Source organism: Epinephelus moara, chromosome 12 (genome assembly GCF_006386435.1).
Source record: "Epinephelus moara isolate mb chromosome 12, YSFRI_EMoa_1.0, whole genome shotgun sequence".
NCBI lineage: Eukaryota > Metazoa > Chordata > Actinopteri > Perciformes > Serranidae > Epinephelus > Epinephelus moara.
Genome location: NC_065517.1, coordinates 39,563,978 through 39,579,788, shown reverse-complemented (window position 1 = coordinate 39,579,788; position 15,811 = coordinate 39,563,978). Strand labels below are relative to the sequence as shown.

At 44.4% G+C, this 15,811-nt stretch overlaps 1 protein-coding gene across 4 annotated transcripts in view; it reads right to left on the bottom strand.

Moving 5' to 3' along the window:
* The window catches only part of evlb (Enah/Vasp-like b), an 88,656-nt gene that overhangs the window by 54,890 nt on the left and 17,955 nt on the right, over positions 1–15,811 (bottom strand). For 2 of the 4 annotated variants that reach the window (XM_050058166.1, XM_050058168.1), the window contains exon 1: positions 11,505–12,281. The exons of 1 other annotated variant lie outside the window; for it this stretch is intronic. In XM_050058166.1, coding sequence (XP_049914123.1) covers positions 11,505–11,599 — 95 coding nt within the window. In that variant the 5' untranslated portion in view covers positions 11,600–12,281. Of the gene's footprint in view, positions 1–11,504; positions 12,282–15,811 lie in introns of those variants that run through there. One more of the 4 variants, XM_050058167.1, reaches the window with a different exon arrangement.

The window sequence follows — 15,811 nt, the reverse complement described above, 5'->3', positions numbered from 1 at the left end:
GTCTACTAGTTCTGGCAAGCTCACACTGGATGGTCTTAACTCTCAACTGCTGTCCTGACATCGTCGTGTTCCCTCCTAACTCATCACTGAGAGAAGACGGCAGGCAGAACAATTGAAATTAAAGAAAGGACTGTCTGACCCCGCTCGGCTTATATCAGAGAGACAGAAGAGAGTGGAAAATAACTGAGAGACTCAGCAGCAGAGGATTTAGACTTCGGATGGTCCTTTATGTCTCTGCAAAGACGGCCAAATCCTCTGACATAACAGACGCATCGGCACAGACAACACATGGTCAATAGATCCCTGATGAGTTGACTGCAGCCCTAAACAAACATGTTAATCTGCAGTGAACTCAGTGCAACCTGACACGTGGCTGATGTTTGATGAGGTGCATGCAGATGGGATTTGAATCCTGCAGGTGCATGAGGGTCGTCTTAAAGCAAGAATTCCACATTTAAGATAAGATCACATTATTTTGGCATTCTTGCCGAGAGTTCGATGAGATCATTGATACATATTTGTAAGTTAAATCTGCTACAGCCAACTGGTTAGCTTCTACAACCTCCTGTGGTGCTACTTATCAGCCTAGATTGTTTTGGTGTGAGTTGCAGAGTGTTGGAGATAAAATATGTCCGTAGAGATGTCTGCCTTCTCTCCAATATAATGGAACTAGATGGCACTCAGCTTGTGGAGCTCAAAGAGCCAAAAATACAATTGAAAAACTCCACAGCAGTATCTCTCTTTAGAAGTCATCTACTCAAGAAAATCCACAGACCTTGGGCATATTCGGACCAGGGGAACCTTTTGATAGTTCTAAGAGTGCCGCTTTTGTCGTGTTTCCACGGTACAAACTGGAACAATCAATTCTTAGAACACTATTTTTTAGCTCCTATTCTAGAGTGGGTAGACTTCAAGCACAAGAGGAGCCTTGAATGATGCCAGTGTACACTGACTGGTCGAACATGGCCAATGCAGCACCGCTCATAACAAACATATGTGGAAAAAAATACATACAAATGGTCGACAGTGAAGTCCAGCCTTGACTTAGCATATATGCGATGGCAGAAATAAAACCCAATTTCATCAAAATAAAAGTAACGGTACTATACCAAACCCCAGCTGGCTTACGGTACGTCCCTTTAGCGTTCCTATCAGTGGTGTGAAAGCAAACAGAATGAAAGCCCTTGAAGGTATGTGGTTCTTGTTGGAGCGTGGCTTGGGGTGAACGTATCTATGTTTCCCGGGTTCTATGTTCCCCACTTAACTCTGCAAAAAAGGTTCTATGTTTCCAGGGTTCTATGTTCCCCACTTAACCCTACAAAAAAGGTTCTATGTTTCCAGGGTTCTATGTTCCCCCCTCAACCAAAAAGGGTTCTATGTTTCCCGCTTACTAAAAAAAAGGTTCTATGTTCCCCGCTTATCCAAAAAAGGCAGGAAACATGTTTCCCTGTTCCCATAAGCAAGCGGGGAAACGCATTAACTGTACATATTTATTTATCTTTATTTCGGCCATGATCAATATTCTTTCCTTTACGGACACTGGTAGATAACTATCTTGCCACCAGGTGGTCTTTGGCTGCTCCTGACGCTTCTTCCGTCATAAAAACAAGAGAGGAAGAAATCTGAGTATCTGATTGGTCGAAGGACCAAACGGAACAGTTGATATCAACATCCGTGATCAACAACATAGACGCATTTTTATCACAAAACTAATAAATAATCATGGTGGATTTAATGAACAGAGTTCCCGAAAAAACGCTGCACTTAACAGCTTATTTATCTTTATTTCGGCCATGATAATTATTCTTTTCTTTACGGACACTGGTAGATAACTATCTTGCCACCAATTGGTCTTTGGCTGCTCGAAGAAATCTGCACTGACTGAAACACTGCATTTAACGGCTGGATTAAAAAACCTTCTGGAAAGGATATATTTGCCCAGATTGTCCACCACAGATCACCCAAAGTGTAAGTTTCTGATTGTAATTTCTCCCCATTATGTTCTGTTGTGTGTGTTTAGAGATGTTAAAACAACATATTAATGCAATTGCTATGTAACATAGAACCTTTTTTTCAGTAAGCGGAAAACATAGAACCTTTTTGGGTGGTAAGCGGGGAACATAGAACCCGGGAAACATAGGGATGACCCCGGCTTGGGCCGCATTTTCCTAACCAAATTCGACTCGAGTTTGAGACATTTATAACTGAGCCCGGCCCGAACCTGACAGCCTTTCTGATTTTTAAGTCTGAACCCGACCTGAGCCGACCTGAGCCCGACTTATTGTTATGGACAGTGTGTAAATGACCATCAAAAGGCTGCTGTTACACAGCACAGCACACACACTCAACTGGAGCAGAGCCTGTGTTGCATTCAGGCGTTGTCACGTAAATAACAAATTCCAGCACTTGAATAGGCCATAGCACAACACAGCAGCATGTTAAGTGGGCCGAACCTGAACCAAACCCAAGCAAAACATCCCAGAAAGTCCTCAGAACTGTTTGTTTGTTTTGAGCGGTTTTATGTGGGAACTATTTTCATACTACTAAACTACACCCACCAACTGTATCACCTTGCAGAGGGAAGTGTGCATCTACTCATCGACAAGAGGTTCATGCTTGTGAAAAAATGTTAATGGTGTCCTCCGTGGCTGGGCTGTAACGTTAACTAGCTAAGAGGTGCTGGGTGAGCTAGCAGTAGATGCCTGCTTGTTTCCACGGGGTGATATGGTTGGCGGGTGTAGCTCAGTGGAAAGAAAATAGTTCCTACACGAAATTGTTGTGACGACCCCTAATATAGAAGCTTTTGACTCTTTGTAAACTCATCACGTCCCCCATCCTTGCTGGGGGACAGTCTAGATTGCTAAATAGCTCTACAGGTAAAAGGAAAAATATGTATTTTTGATTTAGGATAAGTTGTCCCTTTAAGATATAACGTGTTAATTAGTGAGCTTTAGAGGTGCTGTTAGATCTTTCATCTTTGGACAGAGCCAGGTTAGCTGTTCTTGCCCCCGAGCTTTCTGTTAAACTAAGCTCAGCATCTCTTGGCTCCAGTTTTATATTTAACAGACACCAGAGTGGTATCAATCTTCTCATCTTACTCTCAGCAAGAAAGCAAACAAGTCTATTTCTGAAATTGTCAAACTATTTCTTTCAAGGACATTTCATTTCTGTTTCATGTGTGGCATTAAACGCTTCAGGTCCACCAAGGAGCCAGACATTCCTGTCTGCTTTGTTGTTCATGGGAATCTTGATCTTAATGAGCATTTGCTGGAATGTTTAATAATCGCCCTCGTCTACCTCCAGCTGGAGCTATGTGCTACTGTAAACATATTAAAGGGATCAAACTTGACTGCGCGTACGCATGTAGGGAGGTCAATCGTCCTCCCAGTCAACCCAGGCATGAGCCAACGAATCAAATGGTCGGACAGAGACGCTCGGACCCCATGCTGAGAGGGAGAAAACGAGAGGGGGAAAAGAAGGGACAGAGATAAATCAAAGAGCCGGGAAGACAAATTAAGACAGTGGCAGGAAGATAAATCGAGGAGGCAGAGAGATATAGGAGATAGGGAGCACAGCAGAGAGCGGGGGTGGCTTTAAAAAATGCATGCGTCTCCATTTGGCAGAGGGGAAAAAATTTCCCAGCAGAGCAAAGGCTGTAGGTGAGAGCATAGCTGGAGCATCTACAAGAAACGCGTCCTCATCGCTGGAAGAAAAGAAGGAGGGAGGTGAGAGTGAAGGGAAGGAGGAGAGGAAGCTGTGGAGATGCCCCGAGGCTGCGCTCTCTCTCCCCCATGATGCCATTTAACTGCTGCTACTTACTGCCGAGCCTCACACACAAACATATGCACAAACACACACTCAAGGCAGACGTGTTTACATGTGATCCATTTTACAGTGGAGCGTTTGCTGAGGGCCATTAGGTTAAGTGCTCTCTGTCGCAGACTACAGTGGGAGCTGATAGTCTCACTCACTCACAGGCAGCTGTAATTGGCCGACTCGTCCTCTCGTGAAACCACACACAGTTTCGTGGTCGACATGTGGTTCCTATTTGTGCCGCAGATCATCAGTCAGTGGATTCAGTGACCCAGAATATTTCACAAATTTCCAGCAGGGCTTTCTTATGTTTGACATGCGTGTGCGGTGGAGTCCGTCTCTAATCTGTCAGGCCACGGTGCACTGAGGGAATAATACAGACATGTAGTCTCCACTGGGAATCCTGAAAAACAGAGAGCCCTTCCATCATCCCGAGACGTAATCCTCGAGCAATAATGTACATTACAGCAACTCTTGGGTTTAAGTAAAAGGCTTTTAAGGTGAATAAGACGTGCGTGAGCTGAAGGGGAGAATTAGCACAACTGAAATCCTATTTTCTGACGAGAGAGAGGTCAGAGACTCAAAGTTGATTCAAGCACACGTAAGAAAAAAGCAACCTTCTCATCACCTTTTGGAGGTAACGTTAAGAGAATCTTGCTCATTCTGTTGTTGACTGTGACTGTTAGCTACAAAAATGATTCCTGACTGTTTTCTGACCTGCCACTGCTATGGGGAAGGTATGGTTATGAACACCTCTTGGTTAAGGTGAGGAAAGAATGGCGTGGTCAAGGTTAAAGGTACACTATGCAAGATCTTCTTTAAAAAATGTACAGACGTGTACAAAAGTAATCCATCTCAATCATCACTTATGACCCACTAGAAGTGTGTGGTGGTGTATTTATCTGCAGAGAGACTGCCCTCTGCCTGTATTTTCTTATTTCAGTGACGTCGGGTTGTTCCTGGGTGAGTAGCCACCACCCAGTAACAGTCTGCAGGTGGGGCAGGACTTTATAAAGAGGTAGCGACTAGGTAGGAGACTGAAGCATCACTCATCCTAAAGAAAGCTACGAAAATCTAGACTACAAACCAAGAAAACACAAATACCAAGTGGATGCAGGTTGTTCAAAAATGAAAGTGAATCTGGGGTTGGGCTGATGGGCACTGAAGGAGAGGATGGGGATGGAAAGCGACATGGAGTAGGTCCGTGTTCTGTTGGACAGGAAGGTGCCTGCAGTTAGCTTAGTTAGCTTACTTTTCCATTACAACAATTGTAACATTCCCACAACAGTAGTTTGCAGTGTTTGTACAAGCAGTGTATGGAGGAGGGGTCAAGTTTGAATGATGTATTTACAGTCAGTGACTGACAATTCCTGCATGGCATACCTGTAAAGTCCTCATGAAATGAAGGTACATTTTTCCAGAAAAATCTTTTACATCTTTTCTTTGTTTAAAACCAGGTAAAACGGTTTCAATGTGTGATGACTCATCCTGCACTCAGGGGTGTTTACAAAAGTTAATCCGATCAAATGACTCTTTGATTGACTAACTGGCCACACCAGGCGTATAAAACACACTTCACCGTTTGTGGGTTTAGTAGCTACCTAACAGAGCAAGAGCATGGAAAGAAAGACGGGAAGAGAGAGTGTCTGGATATCAGTCGGCAAAATCTTTGTTTGCATTTCCAAAACAATGTGGCGAACGTCTAATTCATTCACCTCTCTCTCGTCGTCTTTCGGATGTAATGGCGAGGGAGGTGTGTGATGAACCAACCATCTCTTGTTACTCTGCATCAAGTTAAACTCTAAGTCCAGCCTGATTTAAATCACTCTTAGAAGAAGCTAGAAACGCGACGCCAGTAAAACCATTGTTTTCCTAAGATACGGCGCATCTGACCAGCGTTCAAGCGTCTTTTTAGACGCGCGTTTTTCCGGCATCTTTTTAGATGCGCGTTTTTGTAGATGCTTCTTTTTAGAGGCGCGTTTTTAGACGCGCGTAGACACTGACAAGTTAAAATATTTTCAACTTTTTTGAGCGTCAGACGCCAGTAGCTAGCGTGCATTGAATAAGCACTTCCAGCGTTTCAAGCATATTTGAAGCGTCCGCATCTCTAGCGTCTCATTTCTGTGTGATCACCACTCAAATATGTTTCACTAGGAATACGTCTCAGTAAGAGAAGCTAAAGACACTCTAACTTGTGTTTCACAGGACTTTATGGAAAGATAACAGTCAAATTAAACCAACACTTACTGCCTCCTAGTGTAGGCTAATGCTTGCTTTACTAATGTTTCCGCACAGAAAGACATATATCAGTGTGTGGTTGATATCAGCTGAAGGGAGCAATGGCTAATGGCTAATAATGAGCAGCTAGCTTCAGCACGCAGTAGTAATTTGTCATTGTCAGCCGCTGGTTAAAACCACAGATTGTATAAAATAATGAACGTAGCTACCGTGACGTCACCTATTGGTTTATGGACTTACAATGGGTGCGGTTACATGATGGCTTCTTATTCAGAATGAAATAAATCTGAATGAAATCATTCAGAATTAAAGTTTTTCCAGGTAGTTTACATGAGAAATATTCATTCTGAATGAGGGTTTACACGGGAGATCAGTTTAATCGCCTTTATTCGGGTCCGCGCAAGGTTTGGGGCAGGGAAGGTTTCTGATTGGATAGGGGGCGGGGTAGATGTTACGTGTTTACGTTTATTGGAAGAAAACACTTCTTAGTGCCTTTTTCAGGCTTGTTTTGCTTATATTCTTGAAGCAGCAGTACAACAACAACCTTGTTCTGCTAATGCTTCGTCTGTTGAGGAGGAGAAGGGAGATAGAAGACCGTGCTGTGGCGAATGGAGACCAGTTAGTGCAATGAGTCCGACTGCTCTATCTCAGCCCGTTGCTATGCGCGCTACGTCATCGCACCAGAAGGGCAAGGAAACGAGCATGTGCAGAAAGAATGGAATGGCTGGAATTGGGTAGGAGGTGCATACAAGACAGAAAAATTCTTCCATTCGGGTTCTGAAAAGGAATATTCCACCCCTGTGCACCCGATTTGATTTTCTTTAGGTAGGCTTCCTACCTGAATGCAAAAGGAATACATGGCTCCACGTAAACGCATGTATTGTAAAGCCTCGAGTTCAGAATTTCAGCTGGCGCCATTTTGTGTTTGTGGAGCCAGAAGTGACCATGGGCCTTTTCAAAACCAGACCCTATACCCATTTCCACTCGGTCATAGAATTTAACTCCGTTTGCAGTCACCTTTACAGCTGAATGAAGCACCCTTCATCAAGGTGTAGGGGATAAACACAGCAGCAAGCTTTGGGACAAATTTCCTCCTCATTCAACACAATATGGCATTGCAAACTCAAAGCAGCCACACCCTTGATTATGCTTAACTGTAAGCCTTAATAAAATGTAAATGTGTGTGTCACATAAAAAGCTGTCATGAATGGACAAATTTGTTTTTTGCACCAGGCTGTAAACGTGTTTATTTCTATGGTAAAGTTGAGCATTTTAACATGTGGGTCTTTGAGGACTGACTCACCTTTGGACCCAGCCTCACGTGGCCGCTCAAGGAACCGCAGGTTTTGGCACTTATGAATTTACTTAATTTTCTAGCCCTAGGTTACCGCTGGGTCAGTGAGCTTACAACAACAGTCTTTTCTGTGGTCTCAATTTCAATTATTGAGATTTGTCTTCATTCCTGTTTTTGCCAATGAAAATAAGACATGAGGCCAACAAAAAAGACACTTTGCTCACTGAGCTAATATTAGGTGGGCAATCAAAAAGTGAAATAAAGAAGCGCTCTTGAAACCTTTTTTAAATAAATATCACTGCACTGGATCTTCAGAGCAAAGACAGCATAGAGCCATCACACATCACCATGAAGGTTGTGTTTCTGCTTGGAGCTTGAGGAGGAACTGAAGCAGAAGGTCTGTTTGCGCATTTCTGAGCATACATGTTGCCGTACATGTCTGTATGCTCTCATGGATTGGCCAGCACTGGTTGTCATGGTTATCTGGCTATATACTGTGCCTGCTTCAGTCACCATGGAGCCTAGGCTGGAGCTAATATCCCAGCATCCCTCGCAAAGCGTCTGCCACACCTAAAACCCCTCCAGAAACCATCATCAGACATATTTTCTTTTGTATTTCCTCCACAATCACACAGCCGGCTCCTCCTTTCTCCTCTAATTCCACCTCCATCCGTCTGACTGTTTCCTCTCTCACATTTACAATCCACTCTCTCCTCCTTTTGCTTAGCTTTGCTTTTCTCACCATCCCCCCCTCTGTCTCCCTCCTGGTCTCTTATTTTCTCTCATCTCATTCCCCTCCTCTCCCTCTCTCCTTCTCCTCTCCGTCTCTCTTGATTTTTCATTTTTCTATCTCCAATCTCTCTCCTCCTTCTTCCCTCTCACTCAGCTCTAATGAGCTCACCTTGCTAATAATATGGTTCTCAATGCGACTGTGTAGTTGGATCCATTTCCTGGTTACAGTCAGCTGAGCTAACTTTAACAGCCAGGAAAAATATGACTGGTGATTAATCTGCTCAGAAATAGATACAGCAGTCTGTTCAGTAATGCGCATTTTTTTAAAGTGAGTATTCATTGCATAAAATCTGATTTGTGAAACATTAATATTGCTTAAAGGCCTGGATTGGTTTTGTGAAAACATGTTACACTTTAAACCTCTTTAATCTCCGCAAATGCACGCAGGGTTTGTGTGTGTGGGTGTCGGTGTCCCTCCCTTACGAGTCCCTCTTCCAGCGAAGGAGAGGAGAGGTGTGAGGCGCAGCCAGAAATGTGCGAGACTGTCGTGTTTTTTTCATTAAGGCTGCAGTTTGCACAGACACATCAAACGCTGATATTTGCTGACATTTCCTGATGTTTGCTGATGTGGACGTTCTACAGAGGGACATTCATGTGAGACCGCTGTGGATCGAAACTGTTAAATTGTTTATTAGGCTTAAAACACTTTGCAAGCAAAGCTCTGACCAGAGAGTGAAATATTAACCTGGGCTCATTACGGGTTTTAAAACACACAAGTGTTCCATCACCGTTTTAGAATGAATCGTTGTCCATATTAACCAACTTAAACACATATCACATAACCATTCACGTACACTGGGCATGTGCACACTGATGTAAGCAGGAAGCAGATTGTCTTTCTACAGAGAGGGCCAAAAGCAAGACCAGAGATTTCTTTGCTTGGACCAACAAAGAGGTGGAACTGGTCCTTAAAGTAACACATGAGTATAAGCCTGTCAAGCCAGCGGTAAACAGATTAGGAGTTGTTGCAAGGCTGATACTGTGACATATCAGAGCGGTACATGCCAAGAGCGGTATTGCCAGAGGACGCCATGACGTTGGGAAAAAGAGTAACCACACAAGAAGGATGAAATCACAAAGGGTAAGTAGACCGAGATATAATGTTTTGAGTTGACGTATCGTGACTGAAGCCTCCGTTACACATGCACTGCAAACCTGAAATTATGTAGATATTACCCAGAGGAACTGCATGTTCATTCATAAATTCATTTTCCGTAACCGCTTATCCTGTCAGGGGTTGCGGGGGGGCTGGAGCCTATCCCAGCTGGCATTGGGTGAGAGGCAGGGTACATCCTGGACAGGTCCCAGACTATCACAGGGCTAACAGGGAGCTGTATCTGAGTCAGTTGAACCGGACACAAAACGGACTTTATTCCACCAGCTCTCTTGTACAAAGTCCGTGTAATATCTGATTGAGCCCACGAACAGAGCAGGTCATTGTCTGGAGAATTCACAGCGAACTAGTGAACGTGTTGATGATGTTTCTATCGTGTGGCTCATGCAAAACCATTAGAAAACAATCATCCGAGGGTGAAAAAGCGGGACTATTTACACAGAGATGGCAACGAAAATGTTTGGAGGGCTTTCTGCTTTACACCTATGGACCTTTGATCAACAACCAGCGCCACTCTATTTCCATTCCCATCAAGAATGCAAAAAGAGGAGGTGCTCTAGGAAGTACACGATGACAGACACTCCCCGGTCCCTTCGACGGCCATGTCCGGCCCATGTATTTGAAACACTTGAAGATCCCGAGCTTTGGGAGAATCTCGGGACTTACTCAGATACGGCTGACTCAAATCCCGAGATCCGATCCCGAGATTCAGGAATTTCTGTCAGTAACGGCCAAAGCAGGAATTGTCAGACAAATTAAAAGTAACAGCAGAAGAATCTACGTTTATGACCAAATTAGGAACTGGCTACGGGACGACAGTATCTACCGAGGCCCCACCCCTCACCTAAACCTGAGTATTTCCAGTAGGTAAGAACGTTTCTGACAAAGACAAGCTCCTGCTGTGCGCTACACGTGTGAAAGAAAAACTCCAGACAATGCCCGCACCTGGTTCCCCATTAATTGTCCAAAATTCATAAGAGAAAACAGCTTGATAAGAGCCAATCAGGAAGCAAATCTGAATGTTTGTGTCTCCGTTTCCATCTGTCCAGACTGAAATGCAACCGTGGAGTTTCGCAGCTAAAACCTGTTCAGCAGTGCTTTCAAAGATTTCCGATACAGGGGTTAAAAAAATGCCAGAGTAGTGTGGAAGCTAGGCGTAACTGTAGCGGGAAAAAAAAAGCAAATTAGTGTGGATGTGGATGAGTTGCCACAGGATAAAGAAAATGAACAGTGCACATATACAGCCTCACTTTCTTTCCCTTTCTTTCTCCTGGTGATGTCATCCAGCCGTGAACGCCCTCAGACTCCTGTGGAGCCACCGGGGAGCTCGGCCAGGCCGTGATAGTGACACGCTGTAGGCCCATAAAGCTGCTCCAGCCCAGAGCACTGGCCAAAGTAAAAGCTGCTTAGTAAAGCAAAACTCTGGCTGAGTCCCTTAAAGCTGCACTAATCAGAGCTGTTAGAGGAGGCATCGTCAAACGTATCGCACACAAGATTACAAGGGTATCTCAGAACGTGAATGCAAAGATGAATGGATGTATGGGGATGTATGCACGGACAGATGGTGAAAGAGAAGCTGAAATAATTGTGTGATTTTTCTAATGTGGGTGTCAAACAGCGTCGGGTCCGACTTCTTGCACCCCTGAATGCAACAGCTCCATCCGGCACTATTACATTTCATCTAGACAAAGAGCAGGGAAGCTGTTGCATATCTGAGCATGCGTCTTTGAGCGCTCTGAGACCATGACGGGCAGGCGTCGGCTGTGGATGCAACAAGCCACCCTGAGTACTTTCGGCGCTGACTGCAGAAAAAAAAGAAAGAGAGAGGCAGAGAACAAAAGAGCCACAGAGGCAGCGAACAAGAGGGCTGCAGCGGCCACGGGGCCCTGAGTGGCAAATGTGACACAACTGCGGCACTGTCAACCCCTCTGTCCAAACTTGGCAAGCTCCTCCGTAGGCCATCAATGCCCTCTGCTTCTCCCAGGAGCCTCACACTTTTCTGCACAGCTAGCTAACACATTAGCATGCAGCCCCATCCCCCTGCAAGGGCAACCAGCCGCTCACAGCAGCACTCATCGTACACAGAAACGCTTCATATGCAGCTGGGGATCTTGTGCAAAACACAATCATGATGCTACATATTTGGGTGGATCCTAAAGGCACCTGATACTGACAAAAGCAAATGGAGACATCAGAGCTGGGTGTCTCCACCATTCAGGATCGTAAAACACCTTTCCCACCCTCCAAGCATACCTGACTTTGAACTCAGTGAGCTGTGGCTGTGCCCCCGGTTCAGCACAGTAGATCTGGGGGAAGTAAAACCGGTGCGACTGAAGGTTGATGTCCATGGTGTCCCCACGCAGCAGACACACAGGTCAGCCCTGCTCCGCGACTACAAAAATGGAAGAAAAAAAATGTCTGTTGCTTTTTTCTTTGTCTGTCCCGAATTTGACACTTTTGCTAAAGGTCGGAGTTCAGCGCCAGCATCCCCTGTCACCTTTTCCCCAAGTGGTCGCAGGGTTACAGAGCGCTACCAAGGCATCCCCCTCTTCTTCGCCTCCTCCGTGTACAGCACATTCAATCACCTCTGCTGCCCGGCACCGAACAGGCACACTAACCTATTTCCCCACAAGCAGCCAGTGTACACTCAGCAGCTGTGAGCACAAGAACAAAGATGACTCCAGTGAAAGATGCTGCAGAAGTGACAAAAAAAATAATCCCGCTTTGTTGTCATCAATTCATCCTTCAGCAGGTGGAGAAGCAGAATTAGGAAGAACTGGAGGAGAATTTTGAAGTGTGGGGCAAAGAGAGGCTTAAAAATGTGAGAGCAGCCCTCAGCCACAAACAGAGGAGACTGAATGGGAGATGAGAGTCCTGTGGTTTTTTTACGCTTCAGAGACAGAGGAGGGGGGAAGAGAGAGAGAGAGAGAGAGAGAGAGATGGAGATAGAGAGAGATTCCCGGTGCTGTGAGGCGTTGCCCTCGCACTGCCTCTCCTCTCTGTGTCTCATTGGATTACCTCCTCCCTCTCCATCCCCCTCTCTTCTCTCCTCCTCCCTCCATCCCTCCCATCCTCCCCTCCCAGCTGTGACAAGAACGATGGGCCGCCAGCCCCGGAGGCTGCTGGTCCTGCCCCTCCTTCTCCCTCCTTCCCCCCCTTCTCTGCTCTCCTCTCCCGGCTGCCGGATTGGCCGAGGTGAGGATGCGTAAGCCTGCATGGAGGAGGGGGGTGAGGAGGAGAAAAAGGAGGAGCAACAGATTTTAATTCATCTGATGGCTCCCGTCTTTTCTCACACATGATTTGAGGTGGCATGCCGGGGCTTGGGTGGAGGGCTGGATGCAACACAGACACATACACATATACACACACACTGATAAGATATGTTGGAACTTGTAGCTCAGTTGGCTATGCACAATAAATACAAATTGCACACAGAAGCATGAATTGATTGATCAAATGTCAAATTTACACATACCCACCAATAAGAGGCACAAAAGGCCACTGAGAGATGCAAAGAAACTGCAAACAGACACCAAATAACTACAAAAACAGACAAAACAGCTACAAAGAGACATAGAATGACTACAAAGAGGAAAAACACAACCACAAGGAGAAAGAAACAACCACAAAGCAACACAAAGCAACCAAAAAGACACATTACCTTAAAGAGACCCACAACTACCTTGAAGATTACCTCAATAAGACCAAAAAAATTACCTTAGAGAGACCCTAACGACTACAAAAAGACAAAAAGCAACCACAAGGTGACAGAAAATGACCCCCATAAGACACAAAAACACCTCAGAGAGAGGACTACAAAAGACACAAAGCAACCACAAGGACAGACAAAATGACTACAAAGAGACATCAAACAAACAAGAAAACATATAATCACCTCAAAGATACACAAAATTACCTCAGGGAGACACAAAATTAACCCAATAAGACACAAAATTACCTCAGAAAGACACGAAATTACCTCAGAGAGACACAAAATTAACCCAATAAGACACAAAATTACCTCAGAAAGACACGAAATTACCTCAGAGAGACACAAAATTACCCCAGTAAGACACAAGGTCAACTCAGGGACACAAAATTACCTCAGAAAGACACAAAATTACCTCAGAGAGACACAAAATTACCACAAAGATACACAAAATTACCTCAGAGGGACACAAAATTACCCCAGTAAAACACAAGGTCAACTCGGGGACACAAAATTAGCTCAGAGAGACACAAAATTACCTCAATAAGACAAAAAATCACCTCAAAAGGACACAAAATTACCTCAATGATGCACAAAATTACCCCAGTAAGACACAAAATTACCACAGAGGGACACAAAAATCCTCAGAAAGACAAAAAATTACCTCAAAAGGACACAAAATTACCCCAGTAAGACACAAGGTCAACTTGGGGACACAAAATTACCTTAGAGAGACACAAAATTACCTCAGAGAGACACAAAATTACCTCAAAAAGACAAAAAATCACCTCAAAAGGACACAAAATTACCTCAATGATGCACAAAATTACCCCAGTAAGACACAAAATTACCTCAAAGAGACAAAAAAAATACCACAAAGATACACAAAATTACCCCAATAAGACACAAAATTACCTCAGAGAGACAAAAAATTATCTCAATATGACACAAAATTACCTCAGTGAGACCGAATCGACCTCAGAAACACACAAAACAACCACAAGGACAGACATAATGACTACAAAGAGACATCAAACAAGAAAGACACATAATCACCTCAATAAGACACAAAAGTACCCCACAGAGACCCAAACAGCCATTTCAAAAAACCACAAAACAACCACAAGGACACATAAAATGACTACACCACTAACTCTGTGTGTCTTGCTCCTGTGTCGGAGAGGTGGTGGGGCCTTCTGCATATCTGTGCCCAGGGGCCCAGTGTCTCATAATCTGCCATGGCTGGAAGAATATATCTGAAGATTCATGTACATGTGCAGGAGCAGTAAAGTTTAAACTGAACAGTGCATCAACGTGTACATCAGTAAAATATATAATAATAAAACCACATTTTAGCGTGCAGTGGCAACATTTGTCCCTTTAATACTCCCTCACTCTGTCCATACAGATGCATGTAGATTATAATTTCTATACAGTGAGTGATGTGTGGCCATAACACTAATCTTCTGGGTGGTTCCACGTCACAGCAGCCTGCCGGTAACCAATAAATCCCTCCCATATTTACTGTACATCCCCTGACATCCCAGAGAAATATCCCACCCGTGGGCTCTTTCTAGTGCAGCTCACCCGGCTCACATCACCCACATCTGTCCTGCTGTGTGCTGCCAGCAGGCAATTTCATTGATTGGACTGGCGATAGAGCTGTTGGATGACACGGTTGGCTTTGTAATCAGTGTTGATGACAGTGGACGCTGCAATTTGACAGCAATTTAGTCCTGTTGACTCGTCCTCTGACAATGGTGTTTGGCCACAATTCTTCATACCGATAAAATTTCACCCTCGTCTATATTCTTAACGTGTGTGATATTAGTTCACATATTTGTCAGACCCTGAATAAAACATTTGCTTCAGGCTGGATGCAAATGTCTCCTTGCAGTGAGTTGCATCATGTAGCCTTCTCACGCAAATAAGGCATCATCACTGCTCCACAGCGGTTTAAGCACCGATTCAAAGGGGTACTCCAGCGATTTAGAGCTGCACCTCCACAAAGTTGGGAGGCTTAAAAGAGACAGTTTAAAAAAAAGAACAGTCAAAGCTGAAGCAGAGACAGGCTCATTTGTATGGGCACAGCTCCAGAAACACTGCACGCTTTAGTTCCCATAATTCAACTCAATAGCTACTTTCGTTAGACATCCCCTGCCTGGTACACACATCTTTGACTTCTGTGCCAAGATAATCATGATGACACACCCATTACAAAGGTTATCGTCTTATTGGATGGGCATTATCAGTGGTTATCTGCCTCATAGAAACTGGTTAGGAGGGGCCTGCTAAACCAACTAGAAGGTTTAGAAGGCTGTTATCAGCCCGTTAAATGATGGTTTCAGTTGTCATTGGGAGCAATTTCATCACCTGACTTTCTCCTTCGCTGCCATCATAAATACTACGGCCACAAGAGGTCGCTGCATAAAACAAACACAGCCATTTAATGGGTCGAACACAGCCTTTTAAACCTACTTGTAGGTGTAGCAGCCCCCCTCTAACCCATTTCTACGAGGCTGATAACCACTGATAACTAGGGCCCGACCGATTTATCGGCCGGCTAATTTAATCGGCCGATTATAGCCATTAGAGAATAATCATGTTAAAGGGAAATGTCGGTTTATTTCAACCTGTCTCCTTTCGTCCTAAATTTGTTTCAAGTGACTAGTGACATAGAAATAATAGTTAGCATGTTAGCCGTTAGCCTAGATACAGCCGGGGTGCATAGTAGCGTCAGACCTGTTAAAACGTAAGTGAACGGGCAACCTTCAAGTGCAAAGTTAGTCCACTAAACAAGCTTTTTTTCCACAAAGACCGCCTCATATCGTTAGGATAAATGTCAGAGAAC